Source organism: Pholis gunnellus, assembly GCF_910591455.1.
Source record: "Pholis gunnellus genome assembly, chromosome: 18".
Taxonomy (NCBI): domain Eukaryota; kingdom Metazoa; phylum Chordata; class Actinopteri; order Perciformes; family Pholidae; genus Pholis; species Pholis gunnellus.
The window spans coordinates 6,090,839-6,117,292 of record NC_136545.1 but is presented as its reverse complement, the minus strand read 5'-3'; the positions used below and the strand labels follow the sequence as shown (position 1 = coordinate 6,117,292).

The window sequence follows — 26,454 nt, the reverse complement described above, 5'->3', positions numbered from 1 at the left end:
AAACCAGTGGTTCCACCTGGTGGACAACTGATCTCAGGTGCTTTTTGTCTACTGATCAAATGCACTTTATTTTCCGTGTTCTTTTAGCGGATCTAATACACTCTTCCTTTTTAAACTTATATTTGAATGTATCCTTTTAACTGTTTTATTATTCCCTATGGCTCTGTTCACTGCTGACTTGCAAAGCCAAAGCTTTGAACAGAATATAACATAAATAAATAACATACATGAATAAAGTCACACTTTATTTTCTAACCTGATATTTTGCAAACAAACAAGACAAACAAGACGGACACAGGAAAATGGACGGTACTGTCTGTGCACATGGAAATATATCTAAACTTAGATAAATGACACAGAAACAAAAATGAATACAAAACGCCCGGATGAACTGAGAGGCAGATGTGTAATCCTACATCTCTGGATCACCTTTCTTCTACTTGCTCTCTTCTGTGTCTTCTGAATCAAGCAGGCATGTGCTTGCGATGGCCTTTGTCACGGCGTACGGGTCGCAGTTTGCTGCAGGCCGACGGTCCTCGAAGTAGCCTTTCTGCTCCTGGCCCACCTGGCGGGGGATGCGGATGCTGGCGCCCCGGTTGGCCACTCCGGCAGAGAAGTCGTTGATGTTGGAGGTCTCAAAGGCACCTGTGAGACGCCTCATGTTGTCCTTCCCTCCATGCGGGTCATACACTTGGATGTGCTCGGCGTGTTTTTTGCTTAGCTTCTCGATGGCCTGCTCGATGTATCTGTCATCAGAGGAAAAAAGGGACAGTTGAGATATGGAAGGTTGTCGGAACTTCATAGACGGGAGGTTTATGCATCAATAAGGGAATGAAAATGCAGAATGATACGACTGATTTTCACAATCGTGGCAAAACTAAATTGTAGCTGTGTCTTGTCATCATTTTGTTCCTGTCAATAAAACCCCACACAATCTGCTTAGTGCTGGTTTGTTTCTCTCTTAGAGGGAGAAGAATCAAAGCAACATTGATATTCATGTTTTTGGTCAGCACCTGAAGAATGTAAGTCAAATAGTCATTCTCTTTGAGCTCTGTGTTCGGTCTCCACCACCGCCTGAAGGAATTGTTATGCTCTTTAGCTGCTAAATGCTCCACTATGTTCACCCACAGGTTGCTTATTTTGTTTGTGTGCCCATTGGTGTTGGAGTATACAGTAGATTTGTTAAGCTTTTTTGTCAAAAATAGCTGCCTATCGAGACCAGAAACGATGCCCATGAAAGCGAGGAGATTGAACCAAAACAGTAAAATTGGATTCCATTAAACCGAAAACGTTGAGCTGAAAGTTGCTCCGTGCAGCTGAGGGGAACTGTAGAGTCTGGTGATAGTTCTCTTTGGGTTTGACATGAGGAGCGAAACCTTAAACATACATATGATCGATTGTTGATGTAAAAATGTTAAGCCGCTTTGACTTTATGGAAACTCAATTTACTTAAGTCACAGAAAACACTTTGACTCATAGCCTATATTCTAATTCATTAGTCGTTTGACTTTTTGAGTATGTAAAAGATGCGATATTGTCCTAAGCTTTGTCTTGAAAGAATGTTAAAGACAGTAATTATATAAAGAATAAAGCCATCGCGTGAAACGGCAGAGAAATATCAAAAGTGTGTGTGTCAAATGTTAATCTGGAGAAAAATGTTGTTGGCGAGTGTCTTATGTTTTTGAAATTGCAAGAACCGATGATGGTCAAAATAAGGACACAAAAGGTAAAGTGCATGTACATTACAATTACTTTTAAGAGGATTTTATGGAATGATTAAGACAAAATCAAAAAAGGTGTGTTATTGAACCATTCCAATTAACAAAAATAATCAGTTAATTAATTAATTTGTGATCATACAAACACAATTAAAGCCATGTTTTTGCAACTATGAGTGATACTATTTACCCAAACATTGATCTTTCTCGATCAACTTTGGTCTGAAAAACAGTGCTCGAATTATTTATCGAAATCCTTTAAAACCTCCATCTGCAAAAGTAAAAATGTTTTCACTATAAATGTACAGTGGGCTTTCTATTTCTTTACTTTTGGAAGACAAAATACTCAAATATGAGCAGGATTAAAGTTATAAGACAACTTTTGAGGAGGATTGTTGTTAATATGTCAACGGTTGGGATACAGTAATTCCGTTCTAATTTATTCAGGGTGTTACCATTTTACTAAGTTAAATGATGCATGAGTTACTCGCATTACAATTATCAAAGAACATTACTCACTGCAGTCCTCCTGCTTCTCTCATCTGCTTGGTGCTGACGTTTGTGTGGCAACCAGCACCGTTCCAGTTGCCCTTCATAGGTTTGGGGTCCAGTGATGCAATAACACCAAAGTCTTCACACACGCGATGCAGCAGGAAACGCGCGACCCACAGTTGGTCGCCCATCTCAATGCCCTCGCAGGTTCCCACCTGGAACTCCCACTGAAGTTAGGAGAAGTAGAGGCAAAGAATAAAGAACTTGTGTCCAACAATAATAAACAGAGAACAATAACTGGAGTTGTAGGCATACAAAGCAACTGCTCATCTTCAGAATAACGGTGACACTTACCTGAGATGGCATAACTTCAGCATTAGTGCCAAAGATTGTAATCCCTGCATAGAGGCAGGCCTTGTAGTGGCACTCCACAATGTCCCGTCCATAAGCGCAGTCGGCCCCCACCCCACAGTAGAAGGGTCCTTAAAGTGGGAGACATGAGAGGAAGCTTGTTAAGACTAAATAAATACAGACCTGTAGTAAAAAAAAGACATTATATATGTCATTAATTAACATTCCTAATTTTTGAAGGTGTTATTTTTGTAGCACTTTATAATAAGACATGCTTTATTAAGGGTTTATGAGTTGTAATTAATAGCTTTATTATTGGTTAATACTAAAAAAAATACTAATGCCTTATTAATCATAATCAAGACATTAGAAATGAAACCTTTGTGTTGCAAGTTTGTAAAAAATCATAACAAAAATAACTTGGGGTGGTCCAGCATAATTGACTTGTTCTTGCTCTTTACTTCACCAGACCTGATGAGTAATAATCTATTTGTGAGGACAATGAACGTGTGTATGATGGTGTCTGAACAGGATCATAGGGCAGAAGAGCATCCGCATCAAAATGTATTTATTATATTTTAAATATTTAACTGCAGACCTGACTTATTAGGCTACTGCTCCATTATAGGTGTGTGGGATTTGGTGGCATCTAGCGGAGTGCTTGCAGATTGAAACCAACTGAATACCCCTCCACTCACTCCTCCCTTTCCAAGACACAGTGCATAACCTACGGGACTTCCGTTGCTCCTTAAGTTTCATAACAATGTCAGAAAACTACAGTGGCCTTCGGTTAACGTAAAAACATTAAAAACTCTCTCTAGAGCCAGTGTTTGGTGTGTCTATCAACTATCAACTTGCAAATTCTTTATAAAGTCTGCCTAATTTTTTCCGATGAATGAAGGGAACCAAGGAAGAGAAAATGATGGCTGATTCACCTTGGGGTTGGGGGAATCCATTCAAGGGCCAACCGTAAGGATGTCCGTCTATCCCCAACAGCGTGTACTCCTGCTCCATGCCAAACCATATGCAGTGCTCTTTGACCTTCTCCATCACTTCCCTGCAGCTCGCTCGATGGTTTGTTTCTAGACAGATCAGAACAGGAGTGAGCAGTAAGTACAATTTTAACTTACTGAACAGGATTCCGACGATAAAACATGAACGGAAATGTGATAAATGTACCTGCAGGTAAGCGGTTGTATTTGAGGACCTCACAGAGGACCAGTTTGTTGGGGTCGAGGGAGAACGGATCCCTGAACATTCTGACTGGGATGAGGTACATGTCGCTGTTGGAGCCTTCGGCCTGGTACGTGCTCGAGCCATCAAAGTTCCACTCGGGAATATCTGCCAAGACAAATGAACCCGAAACATCTGAATCAAAACATCTCTTCTAAACAGTGGTGGGCCGTCAGGGCCTGCAAAGCCTTCTCTGCTGGCCTAAACAGAATCACAAAGTTATAGCTATTTTATAATTTAATAATTTTTCTTAATAAATACACTACATGTATTGTAATTTCGAAAAATATTTTTCCCATTATCTTATTTTCTCATTGCACAGCTACTGTCTTCCTCAGTTGCTCTGCTTCCAGTGCAGCTTGTTTTAAGTAGAGCTTTTATCCAATCAGATTTCACCTCTGTGTCTATAGGTAAGAAGAGAGGCCCGAGGCCTGCAGACTCACAAGTGCCTCCATGTGCAGTTTAAGTGAATGGGGACAATATTCTTGATTGTCATAGTCTGCAACTAATCAGATCTTTAGTTCGACATGTTGGGCATATTCTTTGACGTGCCAGAGCCTGCTAGCTGGCCTAAAGCTATGTCAGCATTAACACACAGCTACATTATAAAACATTATATTTTCTACAATTTAAGCTTCTGCATTTTCCAAATGCACTGGTATTATTCAAACGTATTGTTCGGTTTGTAAGCCTCGTATGAACAGTTTATTACGAATATGTATATTGTTACAGCCCTAGAAACGAATAATAACCATAGCTGTGGCGCCATCATGAGGTTATAAGGTGGTATTTCAGCTGCAGGACAGCAGTGAAGGCTGAGGCACGGCCCGCCACTGCTTCTAAATAGAACGTAGCTGTCAAACCTGTTCACTGACTATTTCTGCCATGATGTAACCGAGACTAAATTCCTTTATCTTCAATGTGAAAAGTCTCAGAAGTTTAGAATCAAAGGGTGAACAATTACTCCATATAGTTAAGTTACATATGCAGTTATAGGCCAACCACACCAAAGTAATAAACCACAAAAATAGGGCATTTACCGTCTATGCTGTTTGGCTCCTTGTCCAGGGTTTGGGTCTTGTTGCGGAGAGCCTCACCGGTGCCGTCGATCCAGATGTAGGTGACCTGGCACTTCTCTCCCTGCGGCAGGCTCATGTACTGCTGCCGCACGGCCTTGTTGAGGTGGGAGCTATCCGAAACTGAAGCCATGCTCGCCTTTAAACATAGAGCCATTATGTGACATGTCAGCTCTGGTGTTTATCTATTCATTCATACTCTGGATTAGTCACTTCTTTAACGTCGCCAAGCCAACATTTGCTGTAATTTAACAAGCTAATATGAGCTTTCCTTCCTTCCTTCCTTCCATCCCTCCTTGACTATTTGGTTCACTATTATGTTGTCACCCTGGAGCAACTAAGCTGGTTTATGTTTGCTTGGGACTTGGAGGGCTTGAAACAATTCCACTCACAAAAAGCGAAACACAAAAACATCTTAGTGACAGCTGATTCACAACCGATTGAACACGGAGCGCAGCAGTGAATGTTGTTATTAACGGAGACCAAATCTGCCTCCTGATTTCTTTATCAAGCACAATTACTGTAAGTAGAAAAAAACGAAATGTTCGCAACATTTTTACATTTGGTCCCTGGCTCTCTCCATCTTTACTTTTACTTCGTTGCACAGAACATGTGGGAATTAAATTTGACTCGGTGTCAGTAAAAGGAAAGTAGTTCAAACATATTACAATACTACTGTACTATTTACTTAAAAGAACAAATCAACACACAACTGTGGAGTTCCCATTTACACCTTATCAATCATGAGTGATTTCATTTTATCTTACAAAATGTGTGAACAACATATTTAATAACTGATCTAGTTGCGGATAAAGAATCAAATCAAAGCATATTTTAACATTATGCTTTTTTAAGGTTCCACATATTTGGAAAAACAATTCAGATACTTGTGTTCTTTTTATTTTTGTTAACTCAAAAACATTACCATATTTAACTGTATACTTCTAAACATTACATATATTACATTACATTTACACTCTACGCTTAAAACAAGTCTTAAAACTCTTCCACAGAATCAGGAAGCTTGAGTTGTTTCACAGAGAAAAGCCAAAAACTGGATATTTGATGAATGAACTTAAAATAATGAGTTGTATTCATCAGATTAGACAACGATGTTCAACAAAGCAAATTAAATACAACACACACAGACAAATATTTAGACTTACTGTGCAACAGGTGGCTGAAGTTGTAGTCAAGGGAGAACTTCAAGACAACTCGGCGTGTGCCGTGCCTAAACCTGCTTACGGTATTTAACTACACTGCAAATACCAGGCTGATGACGCGGGCTTACGTGCCCTTAACATAATATGACACTACACTAGGTGTGTGTTTGCGTGTGTCTGATTTATATTTCCATTACATGCAACATGATCAGATCCTTGATGCATTTGACAAAGCAAAACAGAAACCATACATCCTCTCTTCCGAGGAGGAAAAAAAAACTACCCAAGCGATAAAATGAATCCATACTGTGTATTGTCAGCACGTGCATAACATATTAATTAACCCATTCTGCCCTCTATATAGTACAACAAACAAACAAATCAGACAAATCATTGCACAGCTACAGCTGAGGTGGACACAAACTGCCACGAGAAATAATGAACACCCACCTGCTCCAGAGAGGACATCTGCTGATCGTGTCTGACTGCTGTTTGCTGAGCTGAGAGTCTTGCAGCTCAGTGAACACAATTAGAGGCCAGAAGCTGCTCATATGTTCAGTTTCCGTCAGGTTAGCTGTCCTGAGATCAGAGGGCGGAAATTCAACAACACCTACAGAAACAGGACCGGTCACATGGGACTGTGTGGTGGTGGGCAGCAAGTTTGTGGGTTAATATCTAGACACAATTGTGATGGTGTGTTTGAGCGCTGGCCAAAGACACGGATTGCGTGAAATGCCAAGGTTCCATGAAATATAGTCGAAAGCACTGGACGAAAAACTAGTAAGTGATCCTTGAGTATTGAACTTTTTATCACAGCTTTTTGTTCAGATCAAGAATGAACCTCAATGCTCAAACGATAGATAATATGTTGGTTCAGCTACCAGTAATACAACTTTTAAGACTGATATATTTGAGTAATTTGGTTTGTTACATGACTTTTACATTTGTAAGTTATTCTTATATGTTTAGATCTTTTAGATGTGTTTTTCAGCAAGGAAGGGTGACAAACTATTGTTATTGTTGGCAATAGGACTTTGGTGATCCTCTGACTTTTTGCTAGTGCCACCAGTAGGTCACGTATCCAGTGAATTATCCCTAAATCTACTGGATGGACTGGTGTTCCTTTTTTTTTCACCAAGAAAGTTGGCACACAAACATACATCCTCTTCAGGATAAACTGTAATGATTCTGGACATCCTCTGGCATTTCATTCTATGTTTTTTACTAATCGCTATTTCAATGTTATATGCTAACACGCTAAACTAAGATGGTAACCTTGGTAAACACTACTATCAGCATGTTAGCATTGTCCTTGTGATACAGATGGCTAGCGCGCTGACATTAGCCTTTAGCTCAAAGCACCTCTCGCGGAGCTTTTAGCATGACTTTAGACTCTTGATACATCTTGGAACTATTTTCTTGTCTCACTTTTTTGTGAATTCCCCTTTTCATGTAATATTTATCAATGTGATATTGTTTTTTTTTTGTTTGATTTTGAATTGATGGTCAAAAAAGTACATGGAGTAAGTAATCCTTTTAATGTATGTGTAGGTCTAATTTTGGATGTGCTGTGGGGGAACCAAGATGTGTGTAGTTTTCATTGCAGTTGTTGATCTGGCATGTCATCCTTGAATCCAGCTGAAAATGTATTTTAGTGTGCGCTTGTTTGCCAATACCTATGGTACAGGTTTCACACATTACCTCATTAAAGTTTGGCCTGACTGGTTCAATTGGAATTTGAGTAGCAGTTGATTCTGTAAGTATTTGTACTCCACTGAAAGTTGTCGCTGTTTGAGTTTTGATTGCTCTTGAAGAGATGGACGTCTAAAAGGCCAACAGCTTAAGTTCAAGCTCATAAAGACCTTTCAATTCAGAGCATGAACTCAAAGATTTGTTTCTTCTGTATGTGGTTGTTGTACAAGTCAATTACGCTGAATACAAAAGCAGATCAACAATAGGAATCAACAGGCACGACATCATTACGAACATATGAGTATAAGATAAACAGGATCACAGACAACACCCTTGGTTACCTCTCTTTAATGATCGTGACTAACAATAGTTAACAGTTACATGACTCGGCTGAGTCATGTAACTTTCAAACCTTCCTTACCATCATCACAAAAGCTCCACAATTCCAGCAAACAACAAAACTTGTTGCACAACATTCTTTGCATGGCATTGTTTTTCTTCCTGTGCAACATTACAGTTCGTATAATTGGTTAGTTTGCGCTCATCATAAAAAACAAAATTAATTTCTACTGAATAAAAGGTATCTGACACAGCACTTTATGTGTAGAAGTGTGGAGATATCTTCCTCTGAGACCTCTGCGTCCGTAACAATACAATGCAGGGGAATGGAATTGCGTTCGTGCTGCTCAAAAGCATAGAACTTTACAATCGAGGCACGTAATCCACAGGTATTGACAGATTTTATTGGGACTATAAAACAGAGAGCTCACAAAGAGAATTTGAGAATGCACAATGAAAAAAGGTTGAACACATTTCACAGATCTTAAAATCCCTTCATTGGCTACCAGTAGAGTACAGAATTAATTTCAAAATGTTATTTGTTTTTAAGTGTTTAAATGGCACCGCCCCAGTGTATCTGTCTGACCTGCTGCAGCCCCCACCTCGCTCACTAAGATCTCTCGGCCAACAGCTTTTAGTTGTTCCGAAAACAAAATTGACAACCCGGGCCGACCGGTCCTTCTCTGTTGCTGCCCCTAAGCTCTGGAACAACCTTCCCCTTTCGGTTGTCATCCACCTTACCAATGTTTAAAAGCCGTTTAAAAACCTATTTCTTTTCCCTGGCCTATCGCCTTTGATCGTAAGATAACACTTTTGTGATTTGTGTCAGTTTGTCTTGATTTTAATGTCACTTACTGTTATTTGATTGTATCACTGCTTGTCTACTGTATGTGCAGCACTATGAGCAACCTTTGTTGTATTTTAAAATGTGCTATACAAATACATTTTGATTGATTGATCTGCTGGATTCGGCTTCCAAAAGTCACTCTTGGGGTGTTTGAAAAGACAGCCGAGCCATATCTGCATAACTCGCCGCCGCTCTGAGAGCAACTTCCGCAGCTGCTGTTAGCTTGGCTTGGTTTGCTGCCATTCAGGTTACTCTTCAACAAGTGTCCTTGTCTGGCTCCTCCCTTGATCAGGCTTTCCTCACGATGCGGCCACTCTTCCTCAGCTCCCTCCCTCCTCTGTCGGGCCTGACAGACTGGCTGCTTGTACTCCAGGCTCCCTGACACACCTGGGCGCTGAGGCGGAGGTACAGGTGATTAAAGATCAAAGCAAATGTCTCATGATTGACGGTCAAGAAGGAAACACATCATTCTTTGACGGTTCCCCCGAGGCCATCTCATTGAATGAAATGAAAAGCATTTCAGTGAACACATAAGCAGGTTCGCTTTTCGAAAGCTGTCTACATACCTATCATTCAAGACACTTTGTTCCAGTTACGGGAAATCTTAATGCTGAAAGGATGCTGAGGAAATATTTACAGGATTTGGAAACACACCCAGAAAATTCCCACGTTCGCTTTTCGAAAGCTGTCTACATACCTATCATTCAAGACACTTTGTTCCAGTTACGGGAAATCTTAATGCTGAAAGAATGCTGAGGAAATATTTACAGGATTTGGAAACACACCCAGAAAATTCCCACAACCAGAAATTGTTTGATGGATTATTCAATATTCTAAACTCAAGGTTCACTTACTGGTTTTTTTCTTCCTGGAACAACTAGAACTGGCTTAGGTGTCATCATGTGACTTTGGTCACGGGATGACAGGTGGTCATACGTGTTTTTCAGCAAGGAAGGGTGACCAACCTCTATTGTTATTGTTTGGATTGGTATCTGGTGAAACCACGCCAATCAATATCATTTAATGTATTATTAAATCAGTATCACTTTTTCAGCTAATCCTTACAGAGCTATCAAGACCTCAGCAGTGCCTATCACATAGACATTGCATAGGCCTATAACATATTGGTATATAAACTACATCCAGATGTTCTACTTCTCAATAAAACCAAATCTAAATCCCAGCCACACGTGCGTGCGCGCACACACATGTACACGCACACACACACACCTACATCTCACCTTGAGCGCAGCAGAGGTCCAGCTGCTCGTCTTCGGGGCTTGGCGCTCTGTCTCCGGTACTGCATCCAGCCGCAGACCAGCTCGTGCGCGATCATCACGTACAGCAGGAAGATGAGCACGGAGGGATCCATTCAGCCGCACGCGCCGCTGGATGAGAGCCGGTCGGTGCAAATAAAAACGGTCCAGATGAGAACAAACAGTATCTGGGCTGGCGGTCTTGTGCTGATAAGGGATGATCAATGATCATGAGGAGGAGGAGGGGGATGAGGAGCGGGTCCTCGTGGCCAAGTTGCCCCGTGTCCACACCAACTTTAGGCACTCAAGGAGCGAGACAGGAACGGCTGCTGCGGCGGGCGCTCGCACTCCACCCGTGTCAACACGCCATCCCCCCCAAATCAGCTGTTCATCCGAGAGAAAGCGGCGGTTTTTGAGACGAGAGTCACGGTGACAACAGCAGATATGGGGACATCGGAGGATGTTGCCGTAGAGACGCGACCGTTGCTAAGGACAAGATGTCGTCATCCCCTCTTCCTAAAGAGGAACGAGGCATTTGACCGCAGCGGAGCAATGCAGGGAGCTATACCACGCAGGAGCACGCGCGATTGCCATATAGGTTACCATTCATCCTCGGTATCCCTGGATGCGACCATTGATCCTGTGCATTATCGATTCATATTTAACGATGCATTTCACCGACTGATGAATAAAATAGATACTGTATAAATATAAGATAGATCAATATCGTATATGTATACAGTATCTAAACGCAGAGTAGTATAATGAAAGATTTCAGCGGACATGAAAACGTTTGGTATAAATTATTGGTTAAGCAGTTAAAGGTTAGTTATCCAAATGCTCATACATTTGTTGTTGATTGACATTGATAATATATTTCTGCAATAATTGTGAGCAGACACATTCAAATTATTACTTTAAAGAACCCATCACTATCAAATAGTGACGAGATTCTGACATAACATTTAGCTCATGATGCAGACATTTAATTCCCCAGAAACCAATTTACACTCAAAGGCATACTGACAATGTTTAAATGCTCAACTTTAATCAATTTATCCTCAGAGGTCAATTACATCCCGTTTCAAAGCGGAGGACAGTTGTAAGAATACATCCGTCGTACAGATGTTGTCCAAACTGCAGCGTTACATGTCAACTTTCTCTATAACCTCTAAAAGGTTTATTGTCACTTTTCTTTCTCCTTTCTCTTTAAAAGGGCATTCCACAACTTTCTATAATGTTGGGAGGCTTGCGAGAGACAGATTGAGGCAGAGATATTTTTACCCCTTAATGCGAGTCAAGCTCCTCTCCCAAAATGCACCTTGATAGTGTCTTTCATCAGACTCTCTTTGCCTGGTAAACTCACGTCTTTTCCAGCTCTATGCTCCCAGTTCATGCTTTCTTACACATCCAAAATGGATCCTAAATCTCCATGCAACCATTTCTGCCGATCGTGGGTTATGCCCAGTCAAAGACAGTGAAACTAATATCTGTCCACGACACCATAGACGTTCTCCTTCTGACTTCCATCAGTCCGTCCACAGGCAGAGAGCTGTGATCCTCGAGGGCTTCATCAGATCTGAGGCAGCTTCAGCGATTAGGCCTTCATCAGTGTTTCAGTATGTGGGCTGTGCTGTGTCTCTGTGTTAGTGTGTGTGTGTGTGTGTGTGTGTGTTAGTGTGTGTCACGTAAAGGCGACGCAAGCAGTTCTTCTGCTGTGATATCGCCTCATTTTCACAAGGCCACCTTTAGGTGGCAGGACCAGCGCTCCTCCTGCCTCACACCTCCACCTCTCTGACATCAGCAGAGACCTGCAGGAACACAAGAGGTCCGTCCATAAGGAGGCCAAGGAAGGCACCAACTTTGAACTTGTTAAGAAACAGTACTGTTTCTGTGCAACACTGTGTGTTTGACAGATGAAATAAGGAGCTATATGAGTATTTTAGTTATCATATTCATCTTAAACTTTAAAGTGAAATCACAGCTTTGACCAAACATTTTGAACACAAGTATATGTAGATACATGGCTGTGAGTTCATATTGGAATACTTTTGTCCCTCTAGTGGTCAAAGCTGTATTGGTGCAGCTTTAAACCGCCGCTAACTGTATTCACAGAGTACATGTGAATAGAGATGGATATATTTTCCACTCGACAAATGCAATAAAACATTAGTCATAAAAGGTTTACAGCGCTCTACACTCACAGTGACATTATTGAACCCAGCTGCCATCGGATGGTTCTGCGCTGGTGGAATAATCACATGATCCTGCTGCAATGAACACATTATTAATCATTAACCAGACACGGTAGGCAAAAAGATGCTGCTAGCTAGCTAGCTTACCTCCTCATTGTTGTTAAAAACATGATTTTCTTTGTCCAGAGCATCGTGGGTAGATATGTGGCTGGTATATCAACCACGATTGGTTGGTTATTTTAGAGTGTAATAGTGTCACTTAGTAAATTAACAGACTGTTGAGTACGCTTGTTAGCATGCTTTTTATTTAGCTAGCCAGATCTTTACGAACAATAGCGATATGACCATGTCTTTGTTGTAGTTATAATATCATTTAAACTGACACCTCACCAACAACAGCTGAAAGTTACAGCTGTATTGACAGTCTTTCTATGCTTACTCTTTCTCCTTCTTATCTGCTCTGTTTTTTGCTTCCTGTGCTTAGTCTACATCATATTAGATTTTCTAAATACTCTTACTGTTCTGGGGCAGCCTTTGTTGCTGTCTTGTTAATTCAGCTAGTTGTTCTTTTAGCCTAGCCTAGCATGCTAGCTTAACTTCTAATCATCCAAAGTCAACACTGCCTCACTTACCATATGACAATGTTTTTTGACAATGTAAGATAGAAGAGCTATGAATGCTACAAATGACCCTTTAATACTGATGAAACAAATTTGACTGGATGTTTGTCAAAGGTTTGGGTGGCAGATTAACTCACTGTGAGGTCTGGTCCATACGATTCATTTCTGAAGCCAGCACCAGCTGAGGAAGATGACGGACCGTCCTCGGCCTGGACCGTCTGTCTGGTTCGCAGGTAGTAAATCAGCAGGGCGATCAACGTGCCGATCAGCAGCATAACCACGATGACGGACGCTGCGATCCCTCCGGCGTTGTCTCGCTTTGGTGAGGCTACGGGGAAGGTGGACAACATTTAGCTTCCAGTTCTACGAGACGATTGTGTTGAGGACGACAGGAAGTCAGTCAAAGGGCTGCTGGTGTTTGCATTTTAGGTCAGTTGACAAACTGCTGGCAATTAGACAAATTCCTTTAGTACTGAACATTTTTAAAAGCCAATCTCTTAATCCCAAGGGAAATTGTGAAATTACATCTACATTAATCTCAAAATAGAGAAAAGATGCTTTCTACCAGATTTAGCTTCGAGCTAATATCCATCTGCAGTCTTGGTGCAGGTGAAAAGAAACATTACATTCCAAATCTTTGAGCGGATTAAATAAAGAACGAAAGAAGACGCATAAGCATATATCCCAAAATGACCCCAACTATTATTTGAAAGAATTCCAGGTATTTTTCTGAGAAAAATCAGTCTAAACAGATAACTTTGCACGCATGAAGTTAGCAGTTAGTGGTCTGGAAAACATTCAAAACCACTGGCTTTTCTTACTTGCATCTGTCACTTTGTTAGCGCAGTCGACTCCGACGGTGTACTCAATGTCATCCAGAGCCACAACGCCGGATGTGCCTTTGATTCCTTCAAGCACAATCTGTAGACAACAAAGACAAGACGACAGCAGCGAGAGCGGTCCCGTCAGTCCTGTCCTTCACATTTAGTCAAGTGCAAAACTTTAATCCACCGTTGAGCTGCGGATAAGCTTACATACAGTACGCTACATAGAGTTAAAGCACTATATTGGTATCTAGATTCGACACAGCATATTTATTTTCTGGCAAGTGAGAGTCTGACCTGGTATTCTTTAGTAGACGTGATGTTGACGTCAAAGCGTTTCCACGGCGCTCCCAGTTCACTCACCACCAGCAGCTGATGGAGACTACCTTCAGATAACCTCCACACCCTCAGCTGGCTGTCCGCTGCATATGTGAGAAATATAAGTTCAAAATATCAAAATGGGAAGTACATCACACACATCCAGACTACAGCCGACAGGCTTTCACGATGACATCCATCCTTACACGAGTGTGGCTTGTAGGCCCAGAATTTCAAGCAGGTGCCCTTGGTCGGGGGCAGGTGAGGGCTCAGCAACTGAGCTTTTTCAGAGGCTGCCGTCCGGTTGCTGCTTGGAAAGAACAGGAAGTGACCTGGCGGAGAGGAAAGGGGAAGGTAGTCTATTTCACACTTCGGTACATCTCGTCGGATAAAAACAAAAAAACAGACAAATGGACACACGTAACGTTTGTGTTAAAAATGATCAAAGTGTTGTTCTCACTGCTTCCTGACTCTCTTGAAACGCATGACCGTATGTAGGTTTTGCCACAACGTGCACAGTCAAAGTAGCTCTGTCTCTGTCTCTCTGGTTTACCTTTCTCTGTGCCCAGACTGTGGTCCTCATTCGGGGTGGGGTAGTGGCTCTCTGCCTCCCAACTCGTCAGCTCCCAGTCCAGTTTGTCCACTTTGATGTTTTGAGTGTTGCTCCAGCTACACATCCCTCTCTCCAGACTGCACTTAGAACCTGAGATATAAAAAAAAAAAATTGGTGGATTGCTCCTTTTAAAAAGCCTATTATGCATCAACACGACTCCCAAGGACGAGCAGCGCGCCTGCACAAGCGTGAGACTCTTTTATTTGGAAGTGTTTTAGATAGCGAGGTTTTAGCGAAGATGGATGTGTTTGGGAAGTAGTGAGCATACAACTGGATAAATTAGAGTGGCATCATGCTGCACTAGTTGTGCCAGAGTAAATAGATGTTTCCATATAGTTTTGCTGTTGTTGAATGCGGCCCCCATTTACTTCAACTGATCGAGACATTTTTCTCCGTTTTTGGATTCTTTATTCAACGTGCAAGAAAAACAAAGTTTTATTCAAGAATTAAAGGTGTAACAGGGTGATTAATAAAGGATCATTTTGTGGCTCAAGAGTTCTTTTGATTTTGCTGACGCCGATACAAACCTTGGTCTTCACATGGGCGAGCTGAAAGGAAGATGTCATCAACTGCAACGTGAGTGTCTTTGCCTCCGGCTCCGACCACCTCAAACTCCAGCTGCAGAGCAGAACAAAGCATCATCTTCGTTAAAACATCAAACACGACATCTTATAAAAAGGTAGAGGACCTTTTATACGATCCCAATTTTGGGACGCTGCTGGAGAAATGGAAAGTTGAACATGCTGATCTTCCTTAAAAAGTGTGCATCCTCACATTGAAGAGAAACTGTAAATGGGACAGGAACGCAAAGCAATGATATCTGATCTTAAGACAGTTTCAATAGTTTGTACGCAATACTTTTAGTATTTAAAAGTCTATAATTGCTCCAGCGGTCCTCTCCAGTCTCCACAATGTACCTGCCAGTCCACAAGGCCACTGGAGATGTTGCCGTTGCCAAGGCGCCAGACATCACCCTGTTTCAGACTGTTAGAGAAGATCTTCACTCTTTCTCCCTTCACCGGCTTCATATACAACGTCAGAGAACCTGCAAAGTACACAGAGTTCTGCTGTGGGGTTTCTTGTCATGTTTGTGTGTGTGTGTGTGTTGCATTGTGTGAATGTGACTCACCAGGATTCACTCCGCCCATGTGATACCAGAAATGGACGCACTCGGTCTTGGCGGTTCCTTGGCGAACAAGGGAGGTGAGGGCTGACGTGGCACCCGACGGAAGGAAGCCCACCCCGGTGTTAACCAACATGTAGAAACCTGAGCCACCAAACAGGCAGGGGAAGATCACAATTCACTGTCACTCAGTTTTCTGCGTGTACATTAAAATAGTTCAACGGGATACTCGGATTCTCTCTCACCCAGTTCAGTCTCCAGAGTGTGGTCGGTCTCGGGTCCGGTCACCGTGGCGGTGCGTCCGCTGCGGTGGAGCCAGTGAACTTTACCAGAGCTGCTGTATCCACACCGCTGGCCTTCAAAGGAACACATCCTCGGCAAGGTGCACGGACGGTCCACGAACGCCACATCGTCAATGGCCACTCGCCCGTCAAAACCAGAGCGGACTGCTTCAAACATCAGCTGCAGGCAAAAGGTCGGAGAGGGTGAGTTGGAAAGGAAAATATTAGTTTTCCCCCTTTTATTGTCACTGTTTTTCTTTTTTTTATGTGACAGATCTGTGACATTGCATTTCAGGCTGACTGCAGTCATTCCATACCCGGAAGTTAGTGAGCTGGTACGGCACCGGGCAGTGCGCCTCGTGCCACACGTTGCCGTGAGCTGCACTGCGGGTCCAGAGGACGGCCTCATAACCGTCGTTATCCAACAGCTTCACATTCAGAGCACCTGGGATCAGACGGGGCAGTAAGTGTGAGAAGATTAAGATATGATTCAATTATCAGATTTTTTCTAACACAACACCAAAACTATCCTAAGAGGCAGACTTTTAAAACTAGATCCTGTTTCTTCCTGTTAATAAATTATTAAAAGGGAAAAGTCACCACCTTTTTATGTGGCCCTGCAATCAATGTTGATGGCAAATGTGGTTGATGGAAGCAATAAATTCCTCACTGCGTGCTACATTGACAGATAGAGCTCAGTTCTCCTACTCGCAGACCCGTGCCGGCAGTGCCTACAGGTACCATGATGCACTGCATGTGAGCTCCTGATGCCTGGAGGGTCCCCACCGGCCTTATCCTCTTGCACGGCTCGTGGAGCTGCAGCCTCAGCCTCTCTGAGGAATTCATTGCTTCAATGGACTACATTTACCCTCAACAATGATTGAACATCCATCAAAAGGTGGCAAGTCCCCCCCCCCCAGGCTCAGAGAAACAGATGCTTCTTTAACATTCTTCCACTCTGAACTGCGTTCCAGTCAGTCTTGTCCTCACCTGTGTTCGGCCCGTAGAGTTTGTAGAAGAAGGACAGGCAGTGGTCTGAAGGAATTGGTAACTGTGGGAATGAAACTAAGCGTCCGAACGCACCGTGCAGAGAAGGGCTCCACATGTCCACGACGAGACTTCTGCCTGGAGGTCAACAGAGAGGCGGGCGGGAAAGGAAGTGAGCTTCAAAGCAGCGGCACTTTATACACTGCAGTCATACTGTGTTGTCTTATAGTGATTATGAGTGATGCGATGAATGAGCTACATACTAAGTTCAACACATTTACCACAAATAAGACAAAGATCTGATCACTTTAGCTCTATTAAAAACAGCAATTTATTATTCATTTAGATCGCACATTTAAAAAGGGAAAACTCTTTCTGAAGACTTTCAAACCGAGTAAAGAACAGTGTTGCCTTTGGGTCAAAAGGTTGTTGCTAACAGGTGACACACAGTCACTGTTTTGCAAGAGTCAAGTTGCAAGTTTGGATCAACAAGTTTGTGTTTTGAGGCCTTCACCAAATGAAATGGCATTCAACAGTTAGTGAAGTAACATGAATAATGAATACTGTATTAGATTAGTTTTTATTACAACAAACTTTATTGTATTTAAAAGCAAATGATCAATTGTTAATGGCTTTGGTATTTTCTGTTGAACACAACTACAAGAACTGGAGTTTCTTCAACAGAATTGAGTGCTGTTTTCACAGTGTTGTCACTTTCTGTACCCTGATACAGAGTGACAACCGGTATAAAAATAATATTAATAATAGCTTTTAGCCTCGAGGCTGTGCTGGGACTAGAATAACATCCCAAATGTCCGTTTCAAGAATGTCACCCTCGTGAACATGGAAGTGATTTGAGGTTTTAGTAGTTTTGAGGGTTAAATGTTCTCACAAAAGATACTATGAACACTGTGAATATGAATACTCTTTACATCAAACTATTAGCGTATATGAGGATAATGAGAAAGAAGAATATTAATGTTATTATAACTGCTCCAAACCATGATTACACAATATTCTCCTATGTACTCCATATGACACATTTAAAATGTGATGTTTTCTACCAGTGAGGCCGAGGAAAGATGGAGGCGCAGTGTCTGATATACTCCCTACTAAAAAATACACCGTATATCCGTATGTTTATGATTTTAAAAGGACCTTACCGATCCCGATGGTGTGGTCCATCCCATCCACCACCGCCCAGTCAAAGTTGTCACTGTTGTCCTGGTACCATCCACACAGTCCATCCTCAAAGTTACACGACAGCCCTGAACAAAACGCATTGAGACATTTCTAGGTAACGTCGTAAAGTCTGCACTGCGCAACGTCATGTGTGTATACTGTAGACAGTTTTGAGTTACCTGTTAAAGAGGATGGGAAATAATCAGCATGACAGCTGACGAAGCGAACGTTTCTCACTTTAATGTTGGCGCTTGGAGGAAGTTTCACAGCACGAGCTTCGAAGGCCAGCTGGCAAAGATAAAACAAGGAGAACAAAAGTCCGGATGAGAAAAATTCACACATTTGAACTTTAACAGTAAAGTTTTGAACCAGTTCCACAAGGTGAAACTGTTGTATTTAGATGGATTAGATTTAGATTGAAGGTCAAGGCTTTGGGGATATTTATCAAACGTCTACAGCTCTAAATGTTTTCAGACAACCGGTCTTTTCTTTTCCTTAAAAGCTTGACCTCCAGTCATTTCTGAGACCAGACATTCATTTCTGCGAGTCAAATCTCATCTTCAATGCAAACATCTTCAATGAAATAATGACAAATTATATCATCCCTGAGAAAATGAAGCTGACCTGGAAGCGATCTTTTCTGACTCCAATAAGCAGGTCGACATGTTGCCACGCCCCCTCCCCTGTTCCAGTCGTCCCACTGCTCTCCCACAGCTTAGGCCGCGTGCCCAGCAAGCTGTCGATCACCCTGACGGACAGCTCACCTGCAGCGGGGACACGTAAACAGAGTCGTGTCAAAAGATCCGAGTCGTGTGTCCCGAGGTAAGAAGTGAAAAGAAGACATGTGGGATAATAAGTTCATTTAGTTACCAACGTGATCTAGAGTCCCCGTTAGTGCAAAATCAAAGCTCAGGGTGCAGGCAGGGCCGGAGGGGCCCAGGAGGGGGGTCCGTGTCTGGGCCTCGGTCAGCTGCTGGCCTGGGGCCTCGGATACGTACAGGTACATCTCTAAGGAATATGAAAGAAACAAACATTATATCATTTGGTGATTTTTGATCCACTAAATATTAGTAAACAGAGTGTTGTGAGTTGTACCTTCGGATGTGACATTTCCGTGTAGCACCCAACCTTGACTCCCAATGCTGGCGTCAGTCCAACCTGAGCTGCCCTCAGTGTAAGAGAAATCCCCTGCAGAAAGGATTCGTGGAGACAAGCCTCTCAAAATGAGATCACTCAAAGCTCAGTGCATGAGACAGATATAAAAGTGATATCAAAGCCAGGCTTAAGGATATTAACACAAAAAAGAATAAATGACGGTTAATCTACCTGCTAAGGTTTTTGCCAAGACACAAAAACTGTTCGTTGCGGTACAATTATTGAAACCAATGACTCATGAAGCCCATCTATCTGCACACTGTCCGCTTCACACATAAACAAAATGATTGCACGTGAGTGTTTTCATATCTGGTCATTTGTTAAATTGGGGGGGGGGGGGGGGCCCCTGGCGGCTCCTGAGGTCTAAAGCAGCTTCCACTGGCTCTAATAACGATCAAAATTTCTTTTAAACTTTTGTAGTCCTGTCGATAAAAGTGAGGCAGAATAAAGGGAAGGAATAGACTCACCACATGTGTCTTCATCCTCTGCTCCGGCACAGTCTCGATGGAAATCACACATCTTGTCTGGTTCAGCACACGGGTCTTTAGGAGATGTAGGGATACTTCCAACCCAGGTATTATTGGCTGTTCGAGAAGAGAATGTGAGATGTATCACACCACGGAGAGTGTTTGCTTTCATTCTTTGCAGATGTGGAATCTTTTTTTCCTTGAAAAGTAAAGACTGTTAAAAGGATTACCAGCAGACAAGCGGCATTCAGGAGACAACACGATGCTGTCGACAGCGATGCCTCCATACGCAAAGTCCCTGACTGCTGCCATTATTACGATCTATAATGACAGAAAATGGAGGCATATGTATGACAGACAATAATTATTTCCTTCAACACTAAAGCTCTGAAGTTTTATTTACTCAATTGGTGAAAACAATTGCTATTTAAAATGTATCTGAAAACTAAAGACACTCATTTCTATATTGATCAGGATTTGTCATTCAAGGACTGAATTAAAAATTCTCTTAAAAGTAAATTTAGTTTGGAACCAAATTCCCATGAACATGCAGTTAACAGACATATCAACATAATTGCAGTGCAGAATTACCTAAAATATGTTTACGGTCATTTGGAAACGGTGTTGCCGTTACATAGTTCCAGGGACGTCCTGCTCACTACACATCCTGGTCACAATTTAAAAAACTAATTTCAGATCCTTGCTCAAGATGTTTGTTGTTACAAGTTTTGATAATAGCCAGAGTCCCATCCAAATATAACTCATATTTAAACTTGATTTTCCAGAAAATGGGGGGAAAAAAATGTAACGCAAATGAATGTGCGTTTCCATTCACTAGTCATATGAATATTAGGAGTTGGAGGGCAATGCGATAAACAACTGTTTGTATTGCACTTTGTTGTGTTTTCTATTTTTACCTTTTATTTTCTTGAACATTGGGCGGATTTGTTATCAGCACGGCTCATTACTAAGTCTCCTATGCTAATACGTGTGCAAAAGATCACTTTTCTCTTATACGTTTCAATTAAAATTCCATTTACACCTGTGATAAAAAACAGGTTTGTTACCGTATCTTCAGCATCTCTGTTTATAGGCTACAGCTAGCATCAATATAATGGCTACAAACTCAGGTGAAGTGCTCACTTGAAAAATGGAGTCGGCGACAATCTCCACCTCTGCCTTCACCCAGACATCGCCCAGAGCGCCGCCCCTCTCCCACACCGGGTAGATCTCACTATCTGCCACCAGCACCGTCAGACCGCCGGACCTCGGCCCAAACTGGTGAGTGTACATCACCATCTACAGCGGGCAGAGACAGAAAACTGGTCAGAAATATCTTCTTTTTTTCCCCAAAATTCAGGTTATTCATCAGGGAATGGGTTTGGGACTCACCTTGCAAGGATGTGAAATGTTGGTGGGATCGAGGCGGGGACTTTGGAACACAGTCCAGTCATTTGTGAGACCACCATCAGGGACAGTGACATAAAGGAAGTGACCTGCAATGATAATAGTGATATCCTTTATTTACATATAATTATTTCTTATGTTTAAAAACAACTTCTGACCATATTGACATCGTCAGACTATGATACCTGTTGCACTGTTGTCGGAGTGATCCCTGCCTGGTCCCTTCAGAGGATCCGTGACGGAGATGTTCTCCTGATTGGTCCTGACCCATTTCAGTTTGGACGGTGATCTCAGGTCCCAATCACAAGAGCCCTCCTCGAAGTCACACACCCGGTATCCATCTGAATCTGAAGACACAATAAACACACGCAGCTTACATTGACTGGTGCTCACTGAATGTGTACATGCACAGGGTTGAATGTACGGTGTGGATTGTACGGAAAAGTTGCCTCTTCTCACTGAATATCAGCAACGTTGTGGGGTTTTGAAAAGTGTATTCCATACAGACAGCGTTGGGGAAATTCAATAAATTCTGCCGGGAATTTGGGAAAAAGTCTGGGAACTTTGCAAAGTAGGTACATTACAGGAACATCACAGAATACATTTCACAGCAAGACAAAGTGGTGTGGAAAACGCGAGTAGGTGGACTTTGACTTACAAATTTTTCTCCGTTTTTTTCCACAAAAACCCATTCTCCTCACGTCTTTGTCATATTGAGCGATGTAAATACTTTTTTTTTTTATGTCCCAGATTTTGAAGACTTCTGCCTTCAACCAAATACAATGGAGGTAAAGGGAGTTGTATTTGTGGTGCTAAAAAACATGAAAAATGACATTTGAAAAACTGTCTTCTCATAAACAATATCCCAGTAAAACGTTTTCATTGGGAGTGTAAGAATTGTTTTATGTGTAAGTGTAAGAATTTTTTTATTGCTGGTTGAACTGCCCCTCTAATCTCTCCTGCACTGTTATCACAGAGTTTTTTGCACTTTGTCCGTTTGTACAGTCAGTCATCCGTCCTTGGACAAATTCCAAACATACGTACTTTCCCGTGGTGTCAGAGGATTCTGGGCTGTAATATTTCTCACCACAGTTCTCCTCATCAGTCCCGTCACCGCAGTCGTCGCTGCCATCACAGAGCTGTCGCTGCTCCACGCAGCCCCCCCGCCTACACGCCTTCATCTCTGGGAGACACTTTTCCCCAGGGAGAAGGACTGCTGATGTAGCGAGAGATAACAATCATTATGATTGCTCAACGTGGTTCAGCAACTTTAACTGATCAATTTTACAAATTCATTACAATTAACTGCTGATGGGACTGTACATGAGTGGAGTATTTTGAGGGACTCACGGGGCAGAGCGCAGTCCAGAAACTCCATCTGGTCCACCGCCACGTCTCCTCTTCGCCCCTCGGAGCGCTGCGAGTGCAGATGGATTCGGAAGCCTGTGGGAATGCGGCCCAGAAAGACGGTGGCCTCCCTCCAGCCACGGACGCTGGAGGCCTCGGGACGCCACACGACGGCCTCTCGAGAGTCCTGGTGACGGATGGACGCCCACAAGGGCGTGGAGCCCAGACCCGTGTGACCTAATAAACAACAATAACAACAATAACTATGTTTATTAATAAGTTCAAAAAGGCTACAGTTGGACAATCAATACAATTATGAGACAATAACAAAACATAAATTACGTGCAATAATGTTTCAAATGTGCAATAATTCAACTGCGCAATACTTCCATTGATACAGCATTTATACTTTTTTACTCATACTTTAATGAGAAAACAAATACTCATTAAATACATACACATACACGAAAAAAATAGTAGAAAATAATGTGAAATTCTGTCTATAAGATTGTGTTTTAAGATACAAGAGAAGCTTGCAGTTTAAATGTATGATCCGGAGTGATTAATAGTCGTTACCTGAGTCCCACAGGAAGTATCTGAGACGAAGGCGACAGGTTGGTGAGGACTGGTTCATCTCTGGGGAGATTAAAGCCGCAGTGCTGAGAGACCCTGCCGTCACTGCGCTCACCCCCATGAACCAACCTGTGCGAGAGGGAATATGAAAAGTGCAGGATCTGACAATCAAGACTTCTGATCTAATAAGACAAGCCGGACCCGTGTTCAACACACGTCCCCCCCGTTGAATGATGAGTCTAATGACAGATGTAGCTGCTGAGGAGAGATCATCGTTAAACTCGCAGCTGCAGAGGAATTACTGGCTGTGAAAATGACATTAGGGTTCTGGGTAAAGATGTAACGAAAATATGTTCTCCATTTCTGTGTACTATTCATTGATCAGAGGAGGAACACAATCATTACAACAATACTGTTGATCTTGACTTTTTACTCTCCCCAACTCAAAGACTTTCAGCCAACTGTACTCGTGTATTCTACCAGTTCAAATAAGATACTGAATTAAATGTATTCCCAAGTTGAACAAAAAGAAGCACCTCATAGTATTACCTCAAAATACTTGTTGCATGGACAACATGAGGACAGAAAGACAAAATAGAAAAAGGGACGAGGATGAAAGCACACCTGTAGCCGTCCCGGTGGAGTAGTCAGAGGACGGCCCGCTGTCCAGCAGCGTCTCCGCTCCCCTCTGACGTCTCTCCCAGCCGTACTCTGATGCATTGGAGGACTGGTCGGTCCATCCACACGTCCCTGCTCCCTCAAAGTCACATTTGAACCCTTTGCCGCTGTAGCCTTGACAGGTGGAAAAGAAACTATGGCTCACCGGTGGACTGTATTAAAATACTACATGCCGATCTAAACAGGGATAAAGTGAAAACTGATCATATTCTGTGAAGTGTCTGCTAATGATACAAGCACTAATAAGCATATTAACAAGGATGCTGGTTATTTGATTTTAGCAAACTATGTTCAGACATCTTCCCTAGGTATCACTCTAAATAAAGTTCTTTCTGACTGCCAGACTTCAATTTCGACACATGACACATTTCAGTTGTCGGCCCCTGTAAATACAATGCCCTCTCGGTGAGCAAAGATGAGAGTATAGTTACAATAAACTGAGAAATCAGTTTGGAGCAGGGTCTTCACATCTGATCTCACATTTGAAGAACAGTATTGGGACTCACCACAGTCTTGCTCATCGCTGCAGTCAGCACAGTCGCACACAAAGTCACATTTCCTTTCAGGAGCCTGGCATACATCAGCCCAAGAGCCAGCCGCTGTGAGGTAAGATAACAACATCAGGCAGCGTTCCCCACATCACACACGCAAATATATGATGTAAAAGTTGTTATTCGGAATATTGGTGCCTTTCAGAAATAGATGAATGTGTTAAAGTGTAACCTGTCTATAAATATTGCAGATGTGACTTTTTCTTGCGCATATCTTTGATGGAAAAATAATCTTCCCTCAAGGTCCACTTACTCGCGTGTTCGGAAGCTTTCGACCGCGTCACAGGGTCTTCATCAGCACAAGAAGTTTGCTCGGTTATCATGAAAATACAGATTTTTTTTTAAACTTTGCATTATTCCGAGAACTTTTAGGACTTTTTCGTCCGTGTTTTTGTCTATTTGGATGCCTTTTAGCTCAAGGCTCGTCTCCGATTTGTCCACATTAAAATCAACAGCAAAAACAAAACGCAAACATTGTCTGCTGACGAAGACCGAGCGGTGAGGTTGAAAGCTCCAGAACAAGCTAGTAAGTGGGTCCTTGAGTGGAGATTGTTTCGTCAACTGCCGATCTCAAGGTGGAAAATGAACCGCCAGACTCAACTTATCTGGTGTTTTGAATCTAAGCTCTAAGTGTGAAACGTCACTCCAGCCGTCAGATACATTTAGTAGTGGAGTAGAAAGCACAATATATTCCTCTCCAATTATTGTAATACCTTCAGTATCAGAACAGTATGAGTAATTGCACTTAAATACTGTATCAAATCTCACAGGTGACTCAAACTCTCTTATCAGGACTCGTTAATGTCAAAGATTTATGGCACAGCTAATGCCAACAGGCTCAAAGGCCGGAGAGAAGCACTCAGGTTAGCGGCAGCAAAACATCCTTCTGCTCATCCAAAGGTCTCTGGATGTGAGATGTGACACCCGGTAGATACACGCAGCACTGACTGACTCATGTGAGAAGAAATGTTCCGTTATCACACAGTTAACTCAGAACTATAGGATCACGTTTATAGAGTTCTGTTGACACCAATTAAATAAATTAGAAAATGTATTTTTCTCAACAATCTCAACCGTTTTAAAAGAATTAACATTATAGTTTGGGTTATATGCCTACCTTTCTTTTTTACATGTTTTCTTTTCTTTCAAAACTAAATACACAGTTGTCCTTTGTATGTGAAAAAAAATAAAGAAATATCAATGAATGTAAATGAATGCTGCAAGAACACGTCAACAACATAAAGTGTCCATAAAAAAAAATAAGTTTCATGTTAATGTTTAAACACAGACGTCTTATTCATTTATATCACTTATTTATCGTTTGCTTACTTGTAGTCACACTGACGTGTAATGCTAAATACTGATATATAACCACATGAGGTCCTGACCTCAGTGTTCTAAATGGAAGGTAAAGCTCGGTGTAGAAGAGTTTTATGACAGCAGGTGAAAGTGATTAACACCAATAGACGAAACAATACTTTTTATGAACTCCTTTGTAGCTTGAGCATGACGGTATGATCAGTGGTTAGTTCCAGAAAGACCCATCACGTCTTTTGTCAAACCTTCAAAACACTACCAGTACTTTACAGAGCTAGAAGACGCCACAAGCCAAGTTTATCCACCAGCAGAAGCAGCATTTCTACACTTAAAAAGTTACTTAAAAAACCCCACACTGTTTGAATGAAGTCTGGCTGAGTGTGTTCTTACCAAACTGCAGAGTCAGCAGCAGAGTGAGGGCTGAGCTCCTCCAGGGCAACATCTTCTGTTTTCCTCTCTCCCACCTGATCGGTCTGGAGCTCCGAGGGCAAGCTGGGGAGTCTTTATTGGCCGATTGTGACCTCTTCTCCGCCTCTTTAAGAGATAACATCCGGACTTTAAAGTCTCCCTGCGTGCAACTGCAACAGACCATCATAAAACAATTTCCTCCAAATGATTTCCAGTGTATACATCCGTACATTGCACAATA

The 26,454-nt window shown here is 42.1% G+C and overlaps 2 protein-coding genes across 4 annotated transcripts; both read right to left on the bottom strand.

The window, feature by feature from the left end:
• Positions 1 to 232: 232 nt before the first annotated feature.
• LOC306710933 (glutamine synthetase-like) lies at positions 233 to 6,142 on the bottom strand. Its single transcript, XM_079179670.1, has 7 exons — positions 6,037 to 6,142; positions 4,835 to 5,009; positions 3,741 to 3,902; positions 3,497 to 3,643; positions 2,565 to 2,692; positions 2,238 to 2,437; positions 233 to 746 (listed from the first exon to the last, which is right to left on the bottom strand). The coding sequence occupies exons 2-7, from the start codon at positions 5,001 to 5,003 to the stop codon at positions 437 to 439; spliced, it is 1,116 nt and encodes a 371-aa protein (XP_079035796.1). The 5' UTR covers positions 5,004 to 5,009; positions 6,037 to 6,142; the 3' UTR covers positions 233 to 436.
• A 5,048-nt stretch (positions 6,143 to 11,190) lies between these two features.
• Positions 11,191 to 26,421, bottom strand: mamdc4 (MAM domain containing 4). Of its 3 annotated transcripts, none has more exons than XM_079178555.1 (29): positions 26,196 to 26,421; positions 24,444 to 24,536; positions 23,884 to 24,051; positions 23,263 to 23,388; positions 22,690 to 22,923; positions 22,427 to 22,552; positions 21,525 to 21,686; positions 21,325 to 21,428; positions 21,076 to 21,231; positions 20,163 to 20,253; positions 19,933 to 20,049; positions 19,406 to 19,498; positions 19,181 to 19,318; positions 18,935 to 19,074; positions 18,490 to 18,598; positions 18,292 to 18,396; positions 17,132 to 17,266; positions 16,459 to 16,586; positions 16,106 to 16,322; positions 15,867 to 16,004; positions 15,655 to 15,782; positions 15,265 to 15,355; positions 14,678 to 14,827; positions 14,331 to 14,456; positions 14,104 to 14,228; positions 13,804 to 13,903; positions 13,120 to 13,310; positions 12,372 to 12,437; positions 11,191 to 11,978 (listed from the first exon to the last, which is right to left on the bottom strand). In XM_079178555.1, the coding sequence occupies exons 1-29, from the start codon at positions 26,398 to 26,400 to the stop codon at positions 11,946 to 11,948; spliced, it is 3,795 nt and encodes a 1,264-aa protein (XP_079034681.1). In that variant the 5' UTR covers positions 26,401 to 26,421; the 3' UTR covers positions 11,191 to 11,945. The 3 variants fall into 3 exon arrangements, with proteins under 3 accessions (XP_079034681.1, XP_079034680.1, XP_079034682.1); XM_079178554.1 differs by having other exon boundaries at positions 22,427 to 22,555; positions 26,196 to 26,419; XM_079178556.1 differs by lacking the exon at positions 12,372 to 12,437 and having other exon boundaries at positions 22,427 to 22,555.
• Between the last annotated feature and the right edge of the window lie 33 nt (positions 26,422 to 26,454).

Excerpts from the sequence above, each read along its gene's own strand:
- LOC306710933 (XM_079179670.1), bottom strand. The coding sequence starts at position 5,003 with ATGGCTTCAGTTTCGGATAGCTCCCACCTCAACAAGGCCGTGCGGCAG. Across the intron at positions 3,903-4,834 it reads GGAGCCAAACAGCATAGACG|ATATTCCCGAGTGGAACTTT; the intron begins GTAAATGCCCTA and ends TTGTCTTGGCAG. Across the intron at positions 747-2,237 it reads AGAGAAGCAGGAGGACTGCA|ATACATCGAGCAGGCCATCG; the intron begins GTGAGTAATGTT and ends CTCTGATGACAG.
- mamdc4 (XM_079178554.1), bottom strand. The coding sequence starts at position 26,400 with ATGATGGTCTGTTGCAGTTGCACGCAGGGAGACTTTAAAGTCCGGATG. Across the intron at positions 21,232-21,324 it reads ACATTTCACATCCTTGCAAG|ATGGTGATGTACACTCACCA; the intron begins GTGAGTCCCAAA and ends TGCCCGCTGTAG. Across the intron at positions 19,319-19,405 it reads CGGAAATGTCACATCCGAAG|AGATGTACCTGTACGTATCC; the intron begins GTACAACTCACA and ends CATATTCCTTAG.